This window comes from Labeo rohita, chromosome 6 (assembly GCF_022985175.1).
Source record: "Labeo rohita strain BAU-BD-2019 chromosome 6, IGBB_LRoh.1.0, whole genome shotgun sequence".
NCBI lineage: Eukaryota > Metazoa > Chordata > Actinopteri > Cypriniformes > Cyprinidae > Labeo > Labeo rohita.
The window spans coordinates 22,101,887-22,118,121 of NC_066874.1; the positions used below are offsets into that span (position 1 = coordinate 22,101,887).

At 34.4% G+C, this 16,235-nt stretch overlaps 1 protein-coding gene across 1 annotated transcript; it reads right to left on the reverse strand.

Annotated features, from left to right (window-relative positions):
• Positions 1-1,648: 1,648 nt before the first annotated feature.
• On the reverse strand, positions 1,649-15,707 carry LOC127166813 (uncharacterized protein C1orf226). Its single transcript, XM_051112384.1, has 3 exons — positions 12,955-15,707; positions 11,348-11,651; positions 1,649-7,095 (listed from the first exon to the last, which is right to left on the reverse strand). Exons 2-3 carry the CDS (start codon positions 11,638-11,640, stop codon positions 6,531-6,533), a joined length of 858 nt encoding a protein of 285 aa, XP_050968341.1. The 5' UTR covers positions 11,641-11,651; positions 12,955-15,707; the 3' UTR covers positions 1,649-6,530.
• Between the last annotated feature and the right edge of the window lie 528 nt (positions 15,708-16,235).

A 16,235-nucleotide genomic window follows, 5' to 3' on the forward strand; every position in this document is an offset into this window, starting at 1 on the left:
TCGTTTAGAGCCCTTTTGAAGCTTTATGTAAACTGCACTTTGGAAGTTGAAATCCCTTATATGGAGAAAGAACCTTAAATGTTTGCCTCAAAAAACAATTTCTTTACGACTGAAGAAAGGCATGAACATCTTGGATGACAAAGGGGTGAGTAAATTATCTGTAAATTTTTGTTGTGGAAGTGGACTTCTCCTTTAAGCCTAACTTCTAAACATTGTATAAGGGCAGGATGTTTTGGGATACAAGAAAAGGTAAATAGGACTAAAAAAGAGACAAGAAAAGAAAAGAAAAAAAACACAAATATTTCAAACTCTGTAGAGAGACGTACAAGGACAACAAATGAATTCTGACAATGCATTCTTCACATCCTGCAGGAAATCCAGCAGTAAATTAAAGTATCCCTCCCTCGTTCAAGACGTCTGGTAGCAGCAGAGACGTCCAGTCTGAGAAATGTCTCATTTGATCTTAACTCCCTATATCAGCAATTCTTTGAAGTGAGAGTTTCTTCAAAATGACTTTACATAACCATGTGAAATTTTGGGGCTGGTATGACCAGGGTTACATTTATTTGGTCTAAAACACAATGAAATCAGTAATGCGAGTTCCTCGCAATTATGACTTTTTTTTTTTTTCCTCAAATACATGATATAAACTTGCAGTTCTGACTTTTTTCCCTCACAACTGTGAGTTTTGTATCTCACAATTCTGAATTGAGATATACAGGTGAGGTCAAAAGTTTATATACACCTTGCAGAATCTGCTAAATGTTATTTTACCAAATATTTTTGGGATTTTTTTTGCCTTTATTGTATAGGACAGATCATATATGACAGGAAGCAAAGTGGGAGAGAGAGACGGGGGTGGGATCAGGAAAGGTCCTTGAGTCGGGATTTGAACACGGGACGCCCGTAGTGCAAAGGCACTGTATGTCGGTACGCTGCCCATAAGGCTATCGGCGCCAACTGAATAAGACATTTCACATAAAATATGTTAACATATAGTCCACAAGAGAAAATAATAGTTCAACTGATAAAAAAATCTGTCTAAAAGTTTACATACACTTGATTCTTAGTACTGCTATTATTGTTTTTTTTTTCTTTTTTCTTCTTGTTTAGTGATAGTTGTTCATGAGTCCTTTGTTTGTCCTAAACAGTTAAACTGCCCGCTTTGGTTACAGAAGGTTCAAACGCTCACCGATGCTTCAGAGGCAAAAAATGATTCAATAAGAGCCAGGGGGTGAAAATTTTTTGAATATGAAGATCAGGGTAAACTGAACTTATTTTGTTTCTGGGGAACATGTAAGTATTTTCTGTAGCTTCTGAAGGCCACCACTAAATGAAGAAAGTATGATTTACAAGGTCCTTAATCAGCAAGCAGCGCTTCAAGATGTCTCCTACGATTTGAAGAAAATATGATATTTAGGCAAAATAAAAATGTACACATCCTCATTCCATTCAAAAGTTTACACCCCCCTCCCCCAAGCTCTTAATGCATTGTATTTCCTACTGGAGCATCAGTGAACTTCTGTAATAGTTGCAGATGAGTCCCTCAGTTGTCCTCAATGTGAAAAGATGGATCTCAAAATCATACAGTCATTGTTGGAAAGGGTTGAGAAACAATGCAAGTCCAAATAGATCAAATGCAACAGAATGTCATTTGCCCGAATCACATTTTATTTCATAATGTACTTAATCACAAGTACAAGTACAACAATTACAATGATGAACAGACTGAATTGCACAGGAACAGGTGAGACATGTTTAGAGCAAAGTGGGCTGCTGTAACAATGACCATGAGTTCAATTCCACACCAACCCCATATATAACACATACTGAGAGAAAAATAATTAAACTCTTAAAAAAAAAAAAAAAAACTGATCTCAGTACTCTGCTGTTGTCCATTATTCCACCCGTATGACAAAATCTTTTCTTCAGATTAAAAGCTACCTTCACGCTTAAAGTAGTCAGTCTAAACACAATGTCTGGCTGGTGATAAAATAGGACACAAGGTTATATTTTAGGAAAGGAAACTGTAAAACAGGATAAGACTACAATAAACACTGAGACTGTCACAGAACAGGATAGAGGATGAAGATCCCACCCACTGCCCCAAATTCACTGGAGAATTACTTCTAACACCTTGTGTCTTGTTAACAGTCATTTTTGAGTTCAGCAAAAGCTGAATTGAAGATAAAACTATACAGAGCACCAGAATACAGTCTTGTGACAGATAAAATGATTTTGGAATGAAACAAATGAAAAAGTAATTTCAAACAATAGTTGAGGAAGTGGACAAACTAGACAAAAAAAAAATATATATATATATTTAATAACCTTGCAGCTAATAAAAAGTAGTAAAATGATAAAAGCAGCTGTAAATACATGTGATATTGTCCATGCGCATCAATCTATGAAATATTTCTTAAGTTGGACAGTGGAATGAAATATCCAGACAGTTTAGTCTGGATTTGGAGTGACGGTAACCTCATGGTTAAGAAACAGTTCTGGTAAACCACACAGGACTCGAAGCAATCAAGTCCTGCTTTACTGTTGTTATGCCATAAAGCAGGCCATTTAATTCCAGTGGTGCAGACCCTGTAAATTCTGCTCTATAAACTGCCCTGAATGAAAAATAAGTTGCATAAAATCCATTTACTGAAAATAAAGGCACCCAGACCCAAACTTCATCATGAATAGACAGTTAGCATAATGAGAAATCACTTTAATATACCCAGCTTCTCGAAATACAATTCAGTGCACTCATAAAACCTTCATTTACATGCGTTTTTCCTTCAACATTCTTTTTTTCTTCATTCAAACAGACAATGATGGGACCACTTTGATTGAAATTAAAATACATTAATCATTACACAGAAAAAAAAAACTGAAAAAACATTTCCATCAGGTTAAATGAACAGTCACCCAAAAATGTACATTTGCTGAAAATTTACTCACCCTCAGGCCATCCAAGATGTAGATGAGTTTGTTTCTTTAGCAGATTTGGAAAAATTTAGCATTGCATCACTTGCTCACCTCTACAGTGAATGGGTGCCGTCAGAGTGAGAGTTCAAACAGCTGATAAAAACATCACAATAATTCACAAGTAATCCACAAGTTCCAGTCCATCAGTTAACATTTAGAGTTCTCAATCCATAATATTGCTATCTGGCCTAAATCAGGGAGAAATATGTACAGATCAAGCACCGTTTAAAAGCAAAAACAGTCCAAACTACTTCTAAAGAAATTTTTAAGCACCCATTTGTCAAACCTGTTTCTATGAAGAAAACTCATTTACATCTTGGACGGCCTGAGGGTGAGTGCATGGATTTTCATCCAACTTTCATTTTTGGGTGAACTATTCCTTTAAGTTTCCATCAAGAATCTTCTCAACTCTAAACAACGTCTAAAAAAGCTAAACTATAAGATAAATATGCTTTTTTGTCATTCATTCAGCTGTTTTATCACCATATACACAGGCATCATAAAATACTTTGACTTCATATCTGACGGTCAAGTAACATAGTATGTGGTCCATATTGATTTATCAACAGCAAATGTATCTGCTTTACTCTCAATTCTCATTTTAGTGTTTACACTATTATGAGTTCTTATGCGTCATTGCACAAATGGTAGTGTTACCAAAACATGGTATGAAAAAAAAATAAAAATTCATAAAGCGCTTAGATAATGCTATAATGCCAATACATACAACTTCTAAGTCATCTTTTATAATCCGTATCAGCTATTTCATCCCAGATTTGAGTTACAATCAACATCTCAGTACATCTACGCAGAATGTCAGTATATCTCTATAAATAACGGGAGCGTAAATAGTGGCATTGTTAGCATCAGAATAGCCCGAAATCTCTCTGGAGGAACCACTGTGTGGGATAAAGAACAGGCTTGAGAGAATGTCATGGGAGTCGGGCTGTCTACACAAACATGAGGATGAGAATCGAGATTAGTGTTGAGTTATGGCATTCCAGGGAATTTCGGAACCCTTCTGCATACCTTCATGTTGACTGAGCCTCATTACTGACATTCCTCCAGCCATCATCACCTTGACTATTATTGCTATGACACGGCTTACATAGGTAGGATCCTAGACTTTCTCCATGAGACTGAGAAAGTTGATCTAGAGGTCGCATAGTGTCAAAAACAACATGGAAGCAGTACATACTGCTGGCGTTAGGTGCATAACGCTTTATAGACTGACTCAAGGCCATGTGCGCTCGCTCATACAGTCACTGATTATGACATTGAGCACAAGCTCAGAGATGTGGAAACTAGAAAGAAATTAGTTCAGAGAAAACTTGAAAGCGACAGATGTAAAATTGATATGGAACAAACAAAAAACACATAAGACATGAAATGCTGCCCACTTATGAACTGCAAAGACAGCTTTGGAGGTATAATGGTAACACTGCAAAAATTACAGTTGATGTCAAAAGTTTACATACACTTTGCATAATCTGCAAAATGTTAATTATTTGACCAAAATAAAAGAGGGATCATACAAAATGCTTGTTACTTTTTATTTAGTACTGACCTGAATAAGATATTTCACATGAAAGATGTTTACATATTGTCTACAAAAGAAAATAATAGATGAATTTATAAAAATGACTTAAAAGTTTACATACACTTGATTCTTAACGCTGTGCTGCTACCTGAATGATTTAAAGCTGTGTTTTTTTTTTGTGTGTGTTCATGAGTCAGTTAAACTGCCTGTTGTTCTTTAGAAAAATCCTTCAGGTCACACAAATTCTTTGGTTTTTCAGCAATTTGTTTTATTTGAACCCTTTCCAATAATGAATGTATGATTTTGAGATCTATCTTTTCACACTGAGGACAACTGAGAAACTCATATGCAATTATTACAATAGGTACAAACACTCACTGATGCTTCAGAAGGAAACATAATGCATTAAGAGTCGGAGGGTGAAAACTTTTGAATTTGAAGATCAGGGTGAATGTAACTTATTTTGTCTTCTGGGAAACATGTAAGGACCTTCTGTAGCTTCTGAAGGGCAGTACTAAATGAAAAAAATATGATATTTAGTCAAAATAAGAAAAATGTACACATCTTCATTCTGTTCAAAAGTTTTCACCCCCTGGATCTTAATGTATAGTTTTTCCTTCTGAAGCATCAGTGAGTGTTTGAACCTTCTGTAGTAGTCCTTCAGTTGTCCTGAAGAAAAAGATGGATCTCAAAATCATACAGTCATTGTTGGACAGGGTTCAAATACACAAAAACGCTGAAAATCTAAATTTTTGCAACCTGAAGGATTTTTCTACAGAACAGCGGGTAGTTTAACTGTTCAGGACAAGCAAGGGACTCATGAGCAACCATCACTAAACAAAAAAACACAGCTGTGGATTGTTCAGGTAACAACACAGTATTAAGAATCAAGTGTATGTGCTGTATGTGCTGTATGTGAGTCATTTTATAAATTAAACTGTTATTTTCTGTTGTGGAGTATATGTAAACATCTTTCTTATTCAGGTCAGTACTAAATAAAAAAAACAAAACAAAAAAAAAAACATGCATTTTGCATGATCCCTCTTATTTTGATCCCTCTTATTTTAAAACAATTAACATTTTGCAGATTCTGCAAGGTGTATGTAAACTTTTGACTTTAACTGTATATTCTTAATTAGTATTTTTGTATATTTTTCCAGTAAAATGGTCTTTAAACAAGATAAATAAAATCTACAACACTACAAAGACTCATTTTCAATAATATAAGGTTGGGGCTGGTAAGATTTTTTGGTTTTTTTAAAAGAAGTCTCTCTTTCACAAAGGCTGCATTTAACTGACCAAACACAGTAAAAACAGTACATCTGTGAAATAGTAGTTTAAAATAGCTTTTTTTCTTTTTAAATATATTTTAAAATCTAATTTATTCCTATGATGGCACAGCTGGATTTTCAGCAGCCATTACTCCAGTCTTAAGATTCTTCAGAAATCATTCTAATATGCTGATTGATTACATTTGTTTAAGGATTATTTGATTTGAAGTTCATAAGCACAGCATTTGTATGAACCCGAAATCTTTTGTAACATTAGTTTTGTTTATAGTTAAAACAAGTGAAAATCTTCTAGTGCAGTAAGAAATACAAAACTCACTAATATTTAGGATACAAGAACAAATCTTAATATCTTATGCAGTGTTGTCTTTTTAAGTTCTAGTGGAATATTAAACTGGAAAAAAAGTCAAGAAATACTAATTAAAAACTCTTTTTTGCAGTGTAGTATTGACTTTGGTTTCTAATTCATGAATTGATTCATCATGTTTTTTTTTTAATACAGGTCCACAAATACTTTAAAATACAATCTTTTGAATTAATTATGGTGCTACGATTATAAAACAATAGTGATTTCATCATTTCAATAATTATATCTACGACATAACTAAGTACAATCAGTGGTACTTTGCTATAAAGGCAAAATATGAAATGCAAAATAAAAGCAGTTTAAATGACTTTCGTCATCGCTTGGAGAATCAAAGATCTTAAGGATCTCCAGCCTGTTATTCAAATGACAGCAGGTCAGGGTGAGATTCTTCGTTTTCCAAGTTGACGGAAATCCGGTAATCCACTGTGCCGTTCCCCAACAATTCCCCCTCGGTGACGCTGATGCGGCAGCCCCCTTTCCCTGGACAAGGGGTGGAAGCCATTCTAGTTTCTGAGGCGGCCAGTTTCTTTGGGTCCAGATTGTCTTTGTGAATGAGATCTGGAACGGAGAGCAGCAGCTGTGATGGATCGACATCCTCTGAATTCTTCTCATCCGTCACCACAGCTGTGGGCTCGTTTTTTAGTTCTAAACCGGGCGTCTTCTCCGTCTGGCTGTCGACACGGTCGCCGGATTCTGAAGGTTTCTCAAAGCTGGGCTTTTCAGGGCTCGGTTCGGGCTGAAGCTCAGCTTTATCTTTGGAGATCTTTTCGGGCGAGGAGACGAAGGAGGATTCTGGGGAGGCTACCACGGGGTCAGAGGATATCATCATGTCCTGGGTGGTCTTCAGGGCACGTGGAAGACGCTTTTTGCCGGTGGGAGGTGGGGGATCTAGCCGGGGGAAGGAATCCAAGGAGATGTGACTGTGTGAGATAAAGAGAAAACAAATAATCACAATGTGATCATGCAAGACAGAATGAATTTTATTCTCGCACATGGTTGTCCAAAATGATACTTTAAGATTTCAAAGACTACCATCAACTCATTGTGATATTCCAGATATTTCCCTTGGTAATACAAGAATACGCTTCATTTGAATAAATCTTATTAAAAGTAAATTTTAAAGCTCAGATCAAGTCTACAGGGAAAGGGGCAAAGTAAACAGCAGAACGGGCTTTCTGTTTAATTCAGAGGATCATTTTTGGGCAGGATAAAAAGGAGGAGCAAAAAACAGCTGGACAACTCATTAGCTTTGCAATATTTCCAATGGAGGAAAGTTGATTTGACTTTTAAACTTGGACTGTGAAGGTTGTAGTTCACTTAGAATACTTTTGTGATGTTATTCGCCATATAAAATGTTTCATGATTTTTTTTTAAGAAAGGTATTAAAAATCACAGAAAAAGTTATGTATTTTTTAACTAATTATAAACTTTTTAAATATGTTTTTTTAAATAAATAAAATGCTCCATATAAATAAACACTTCCATGGGTAATTTATTTATTTATTTATTTTAAGAAAGGTATATTTTTAATCATATATTTAATTGATCAATTAGCTGACAGTAAAGAATTTCACATGACGTAAACTGATAATAAGAAGAAATATTTCTTGACCAAATCAGTATGTTTGACTGATTTCTAAAGAATCATGTGACACTGAAGACTGACGTAATGGCTGCTGAAAATTCACAATTTGCCATCACAGGAAATTTCATTTTAAAATACCTTAAAATAGAAAAGAGTTATTTTAAATTGTAAAAATATTTCAAAATATTATTGTTTTTACTGTATTTTTGATCAAATAAATACAGCCTCAGTGAGAATAGGAGACTTCTTTCAAAACCCAGACTTTTGAACAGAAGTGTAAAATATATGTAAATATATTAGAACATGTTAAAAAAGGTCAGTGGACAAAAATAGCAAATGCAATGGTGTCACTGCCTTTTGCAAGTCACATGAGATGCTCACAGTCATTTAGTGACACATTCTTCTAATAAACTTTCCATGAATGTGACCCTGGACCACAAAACCAGTCATAAGGGTACATTTTTTTGAAATTGAGATTTATACATTATCTGAAAGTTGAATAAATAGGCTTTCCATTGATATATGGTTTGTTAGGACAATATTTGGCTAAGATATAACTATTTAAAAAATCTGTAATCTGAGGGTGCAAAAAAACAAACAAAAAAAAACCCCCAAAAAAAACCCCCCAAAAAAAACAATCCAAATATTGAGAAAATTGCCTTTAAAGTCCAAATGAAGTTCTTAGAAATACATATTATTAATCAAAAATTAAGTTTTGATATATTTACAGTTGAAAATTCACAAAATACCTTCATCGAACATGATCTTTACTTAATATCCTAATGATTATCGGCATAAAAGAAACATTTATTTTAATCCATACAATGTATTTCTGGCTATTGCTACAAATACACCCATGCTACTTAAGACTGGTTTTGTTGTCCAGGGTCACAAATATCCCATGATAACAGCACAAATTCCTCATTAATGCACCATATCTGTGCAATAATAGCCTTACTAGAGATTATAAGGAGTTTCTTGTAAATGCATAATTTATCAATTTTATGACAGTGGAATTTGTACTTGTTGAAGATATGAATGCTGATGAAAGCCATAAAGTCTATAGGTCTTTTTCATCCATCATTCCACCAGGCAATGAAAATGAAAAATAAAAAAACCAAAAAAAAACAACACCTCTTCTCATCAAGCAGCACAATTTTATCTATTATTCGTGTCTACTTAAGTTTAGCATTTGTAGTGCTAACTCCAAGTATGAGCATTACAGTAATGTCTTTCAATGACCGTCTTAGCAAGCTCTACTATTTATGAACAAATTTGTGAGCAAGCATAATAAAACGCTGGAAGGAACGTGTATTCTAGATGTTACACAACTGGTAAGATTCCAGCCAATTAAACCAAACCCTCAACACAAGTCAAAGTTTTTCTGATGCAACACATGCACATGGACTCACACAAACAGACACATGTCCATTCCCTTGAAGGCTGCTGATAATGACGGCAGATGCAGTGGCTGTGTATGGCCGCATGAAAAGCCTTTTTTTTCACCCTCTCAAAGAGACGTCAGTCAAATCTCTGCTGTAAAGCTGTAATGGTGTTCACATATAATAACAGGGCTCAAAGACTTTTCTCCTGTTTTTACATTCACTGCTGAAAGAGATATGAGCTGCCATAGAGAAATATGAATCTACCATGATGAATGATGGCTTGTAAGGACTGAATGAATGGATCAACACACATATGGTACACTACTGACATACGTGTCGGTAACATTAGGAATAATAACATAAAAACAGGAATATACTGTTTTTTATCATTTTGTCATGTTATTAAAAAAGTCTCTTATGTTTAGCAAAGGCTGCGTTTATTTGATCAAAAAAATACAGTAAAAACAGTAATATTCTGAAATATGTGTAAAATATTTTAAAATGTTATTTATTACTGTGATGGCAAAGCCATTTTTAGAAGCCATTCATGCAGTGTCACATAATACTTCATATCAGATACGATGATTCGGTGCTCAGGAAACATTTCTTCTTCTTATAAATGAAAACAGTTGTAATGCCTAATATTTTTGTGGAAACAGTAATACATTTTAAGGTGATGAACAGAAAATTCTACAGATCAGCATTTATTTGAGTCAGAATTGTGAAATATTAACTCAATTCAGACTTTTTTTCTCAAAATTGTGAGTTTACATTTCACAATTCTGCCTTTTTTCTAAGAAAAGCATGACATAAACTTGCAATTGCGAGTTATAAATTCAGAATTGTGAAATCTTGCAATTCTGAGAACATATCGGTTTTATTTCACCCTCAAAATTGGACTTTATAACTCGCAATTGAGTTAATATTGCACAGCTCAGAATTGCAAGAAAAATGTTAGAACTGCAAGATATAAACTCGCATTTGAAAGAAAAAGTTGAATTTGTGAGAAAGTCACAATTGTGAGATATAAACTATTATAAACTAATTTGCACTTATAAAAAAAAGTCAAATTTGCGAGAAAAAAGTTAGAATTGCAAGATATAAACTTGAATTTGCAAGAAAAAGTCAGAATTGCGAGATATATACTCAAATTTGTGAGAAAAAGTCAGAATTGTGATTAACTGGCATTTGCAAGAAAAGTCACAATTGCAAGAAAAAGGTTAGAATTGCAAGAAATAAACTTGCATTTGTGAGAAAAAAAGTCAGAATTGCAAGATATAAACTTGAATTTGCAAGAAAAAAAAAATCAGAATTGCGAGAAAAAAGTCAGAATTATGAGATTTAAACTTGAATTTGTGAGAAAAGTCAGAATTGCGACATATAGACTAGCATTTATAAGAAAGTCAAAATTGCGTGAAAAAGTCAGAATTGCAAGAAATAAACTTGAATTTGCAAGAAAAGTCAGAATTGTGAGACAAAAAAATCATAATTATGAGATATAAATCTGAATTTGTGAGAAAAGTCAGAATTGCGACAGACTAGCATTTATAAGAAAAAGTAAAAATTGTGAGAAAAAAGTCAGAAATGCGAGATATAAACTTGAATTTGCAAGAAAAAAGTCAGAATTGCAAGATATAAGCTTGCATTTGTGAGAAAAAAGTTAGAATTGCAAGATATAAAATCGCATTTGCAAGAAAAAAGTCAGAACCAAGAATTATCTCAGAGTTCTGACTTGATTTCTCACAATTGTACGTTTTTATCACGCAAATTTTAAAAAAGTCAGAATTGTGAGATAAAAAATTCGCAATAAATTTTTTTTTTAATTTATTTTATTCAGTGGCGGAAACAGGCTTCCATTTTTTCCATTTGTTTTTGTGATGTAACACATTCATTCAGCACTAGTGGATGAAAATGTACTGGAACCAGATCAAAAATCACCCCACGTTTAGAGGAATATTATGTTTGCTTCCTTGTTTATTTGACATTTATTAGATAGGACATTGAAGAGGGGGTATCGGATTGGGACATGACGCAGTCCAGCTCTGAATCTGTCTCTGTGGAAGCACTACGGGCCTTAAATGTCAAGAGCAAGTACCACGGCTGAAAACTTCCTAGCAATTTTATTCTAAGCGTGAAGTCAATTGAATATAATGACCGTATTGAGGTCATTGGTGTTTGCAGCTGTGAGAGTGAAATCTGTACCTGTTTCTTGCTGTAGTGTGGCCCATCTCAGCCAGGCTGGACCACACCGGCTCCACGTTCTTATTCACCTCTGTGACGCCGATGTCTCCGAGGGTGCTGGGATCTTTTCGGCGGAGAAGGTCGTTTACTTTCGCCCCCATGGCTTTACCCAAGTTCAGGGCGTTTTTTAGGTGCTGGCTGCCTCCGGTCTTTGATCCTGCAGATGTGTCAATGGAGGCTGCTGGACTGAGGGTGCTGCCCGCCTGACGAAAGTTCAGCTTCGGCTGTTCCGCAGCGTTGCAGTTCTCAAACATGCTTTGGTCCACTGAGGAATAAAATAACAAAAAGGTTTTCAGACAAAGTGTGGCACTGGGGAAATTTAAATGAAAACATTCATACCACATTAACATTTAAAGGTGAGCTGTGACTTCAGTAGCTTTTATACAGACTTAAAATGCATGACTGTATGAAATTAAAAGTTCAACGCTACAGAGCAGCTTTTATACAACCAAGTTGTTCAATGTAAACTCAATATTATGTTTTATGCTTTCTAAGATCTAGCATATTAAACGTAGGGATGCATTTTCATGTTTTGGCAGATAACTGAAATAATCAATATTAAATTTCAATATTATTTTGAAAAAATAAATTGGTAACACTTTACATTAAAGTCTCCTTTGTAACATTAGTTAACTACATTAGATAAACTAACAATGAAAATTACTTCTAAAGTATTTATTAATCTTAGTTAATATTTATTCCAAAATGTATTCATATATTATTAAAACGAAAAGTTGTATCTATTAATGTAATTATTAATGTCATGGACTAACAATGAACAGCTGTATTTGTATAAATTAATGTTAACAAAGATTAATAAATACTGTAACAAATATATTGCTCATTGTTAGTTAATGTTAGCTAATGCATTAAATATAGTTACCAAATAGAATAAATATATAATATCATTCTAAATGCCACAACTGAATTTAAGCATCACAATCTTCTAAAATACATGATTACACATTAAAAAGCACATTCACAGCGCGATTCAGATGATGGCCAAAAAAAAAAAAAAAAAAAAAAAAAAAAAAAATGTATGTATCAAATATCAACAGATAACATTTAAAAAGTACAGATAAACAATATGACAGATATTGTGCATCTCTAATTTCATGCAGTAGAAATTAAGCATTTTATACATAAAATGTTAAACAAGTTCATGCAAAAAAACAACAACAAAACACACACACACACACACACAAAACTGATGATGACCATCAGTAAAATAAAATAAATAAATAAATAAAAGTAAAAGCATTTGGCAGGACACAAACATAGGCAGAATGGCCATCCAAAAAAATAAAATAAAATAAAATAAAATAAAAATGAAAATAATTTGGCAGGACACAAACATAGAATGGCCTAAAAAAAAAAAAAAATAAATAAATAAATTTGACAAGACACGAGCATAGGCAGAATGGCCATCAATAAATAAATAAATAAAAATGAAATAAAAGCATTTTGCAGGACACAAACATAGGCAGAATGGCCATCAATATAATAATAAAATGAAATAAAATAAAATAAAATGCATTTGGCAGGTCACAAGAAGTCATGTTTCTTACCTCAGAACCATTATTTCATTGTTAGCATTTGAGTGACAAAGAAAGCATAATTTATAGTTTGCATCTAACAAAACTGTAGATTAACGCTCATACATGCAACCGGAATAGTATTTATAGGACAATGAACATCACAAAGTGGGGGAAAAAAAAAAACCTTTTACCTTTTAAAAGGCAACTGAAGAGAGGGAGACAGACAGTGATAAAGATGGAAAGATTTGCAATTTGCCAACAAAAGTGGCCCTGACACGCTGTTCTATTTCAACTTCAACTTCAGCTTCAATTTAGGCCATTCAAAGCTGTTTACAATAAAAGCTGTATATTAGTCTGGCTCTAATCAAATGTGATTTTAAGAAACTCTTGAAGGCATTTGATGTGGCATAGTTATTTCCAGCTTGTTAAACTCAAATAGTTTCAACACTTGCTCATGGAGGAGTAAGAATTCTCATTAGCTGGTGACAGTCTCTCACCGACGACAAACATGGGCCACATGCATACGAGACTAGAGAGGCTTTTCCACACAAATATTTGACAAAGAGAAGTTATTTTGATGCTGACGATGTCTTGGCTCTGCAGACAAGGCAAACAGATGAATGAGGGAAATTTGTGTGCCAAAAACAGCATGTTGTTGTCATGGTAATCAGGGAGAAAAAAAAAAAAACGACAACAAAAAACCCACAACTTACCATTTCTGATGGGTCTGCCTTTCTTTTTCCAGGCACGCCATTGGGTAACAAGACCAGCTTAAATCATTCGCAGGATTGATCTTTAAAACGTGCGTCATCAGACTGAATTAATTTTGCTAACTAGTAGCACAACATGCTGCTATAATGAGTGTTGAAGAGAAATGAACAGATGAAAAGTAGCGACTCGTTTGCGGTTTCTTGTGATTGTATCATTACACATATTGATCTGCGGTAGCACACCAATTGAGCCACATCTGCCTTCTGAAAAAGATCATTAATGCCCAAAAGTACTGTGCACTTCACTGGCTGACATATTATTTTCATTTGCTAATGATACCAAGACCAGTTCTACTATATTTGAGAGTAGTATCAACCTCAGACAGGCCACCCACGGCCCACCCACACTTTCTTCACTGACCACCTGAAGAATATCACACACAAAACTTAAAAAAAAACAAAAAAAAAAAACACTACTCAATTAGACCGTCTGACTGCAAAGCAACTTTAACAAAATCATGTTTAAATACAGCGATTATCAGGGTTCAAACACTATAAAAAACAGACATTACATATTATTTAGCAAGCCTGTAACCACAAATCAATGATTTACAAAAGCATTTTTGACAAATCCAGGTCAATTACGAAAGAAATAGTGTTTATGAAGCTTTTTTTTTAAACTGTTACAGTGCCAACTATGGTCCAATCTCATCTAGTTTTGAAAAGTTTTGAGTTTTTTGTTTAGGATTTATAGGCTTTTGAGTATATTTGGACACACCCCTTTTCTAAACAACCCCATTATAGCTACCCAAAGGGTAAAGTTTGTCATTTCATTGATATAGAGAGTCCAGAAAATGATATTGAGGTTGAGCGAATTAGTTATGGTTTATTACATCGAGAATATAACAAGTGATTGGATTGACGGGAGTGGTTCTTGAGGCAAAGTTGCTCAGTATGAGGAGATCTATCAAATGATGTGAATACTGTGTGGATGTGTGAAACACCACGTGATTACAGAGGCATAAAACTCGTTAGCGTCAACTAGTGGACAAATTCTTTCAAAATTCTTCAAGACCTCTAGGGCCATGAGTCGAACATGCCCACCGAGTTTCATTCCAATCCGCCACCTTTAACCTTGTCTAACAGGTGCTCAAATTTCATTGGCTGATGAATTTTTTTTTTTTAGATACACAAATGTCCTCGTAGAAACTTGTGACACTTTAGACAAAGACATGGAATACAAATTTTTCAGTAAATCGGATTAACGGGTTTGTAGCCATAACTGTTTTTACCTTTTTTTTTCCCCGTTACAGCGCCACCAAGTGGCCAAACTCCACAGATTTTTTTACTGTGACCTTAGATCGAGCTCTTACATATGTGTTCTGAGTTTAGCAAAAATATCTCTTTCCATTCAAGAGTTCTAGGCATTTTAATAAAGGCGTCCCATCACTGTATCAAAAGTATGAAATAAACTCGTTAGCACCAACTAGTGGCTGATTTCTTTCCTTGCAGACACTTGTGGCACTTTGGACAAAGACACGGCATACCAATTTTTGAGTCGATCTGACTAATGGGTCATTTTTATGTCCCTTGCTGCACTCATTTGGTTCCAATCAGGTGAAAAACCTTTGACTAATTCACAACAGTAGGTTTTTCAAAAAAAAAAAAAACAACAAAACAAAATACCCAAAAATGCGACCCTGGACCACAAAACCAGTCGTAAGAGTCCATTTTTCGAAATTGAAAGTTATACATACCAAAAAGCTGAATAAATAAGCTTTCCATTGATGTATGGTGTGTTAGGATAAGACAATATTTGCCTGAGATGCAACTATTTGAAAATCTGGAATCTGAGGGTGCAAAAAAAAACACGAAATATTGAAAAAAAAAAAAATTCACCTTTAAAGTTGTCCAAATTATGTTCTTAGCAATGCATATTACTAATTAAAAATTAAGTTTTGATATATTTACTGTAGGAAATTTACTAAATATCTTCATGGAACATGATCTTTACTTAATATCCTAATGATTTTTGGCATAAAAGAAAAATTGATAATTTGACCCATACAATGTATTTTTGGATATTGCTACAAATATACTTGTGCCACTTAAGACTGGTTTTGTGGTCCAGGGTCACAAATGTCACCAAGGATTCCAATGATATAAGGAATTTGAGCCTGTGACTAATGGTTTAGGAGTTACGAGAAATTTCGTACTTTTGATCGCTGCGGTGCGACCATCCCTCTAAGTTTTAAGTCTCTCTGACTTATGGTTTGTTCTGCCCAATCAGTTTTAACTGGAGAGTTCTGCTCCTTGACCATTCTAACAATTACAAATTCATTTCAGATTTATGTAACTAAAAACAAAGCAGACTGTGGTTAGTTGGGTTGTGTTATTCGGACAGTCTCATCCTGTCTAAGTGGGAAGTTTTTGGCCAGAATAAGTGGAAACCGGACCAGGCTTTATGCTGAAAATCACAAGTATGATTCTGTGAGACTAGATTTTAAGTGAGGAAGAGAGGAAGGAGGAGGATGTATAGCAAATCTTCAGCTTCCAATTTTGAGCGTGACGCAGTGATCATTGGTTTTGATCCTTCTCCAC

Excerpts from the sequence above, each read along its gene's own strand:
- LOC127166813 (XM_051112384.1), bottom strand. The coding sequence starts at position 11,640 with ATGTTTGAGAACTGCAACGCTGCGGAACAGCCGAAGCTGAACTTTCGT. Across the intron at positions 7,096-11,347 it reads CACACTACAGCAAGAAACAG|TCACATCTCCTTGGATTCCT; the intron begins GTACAGATTTCA and ends TATCTCACACAG.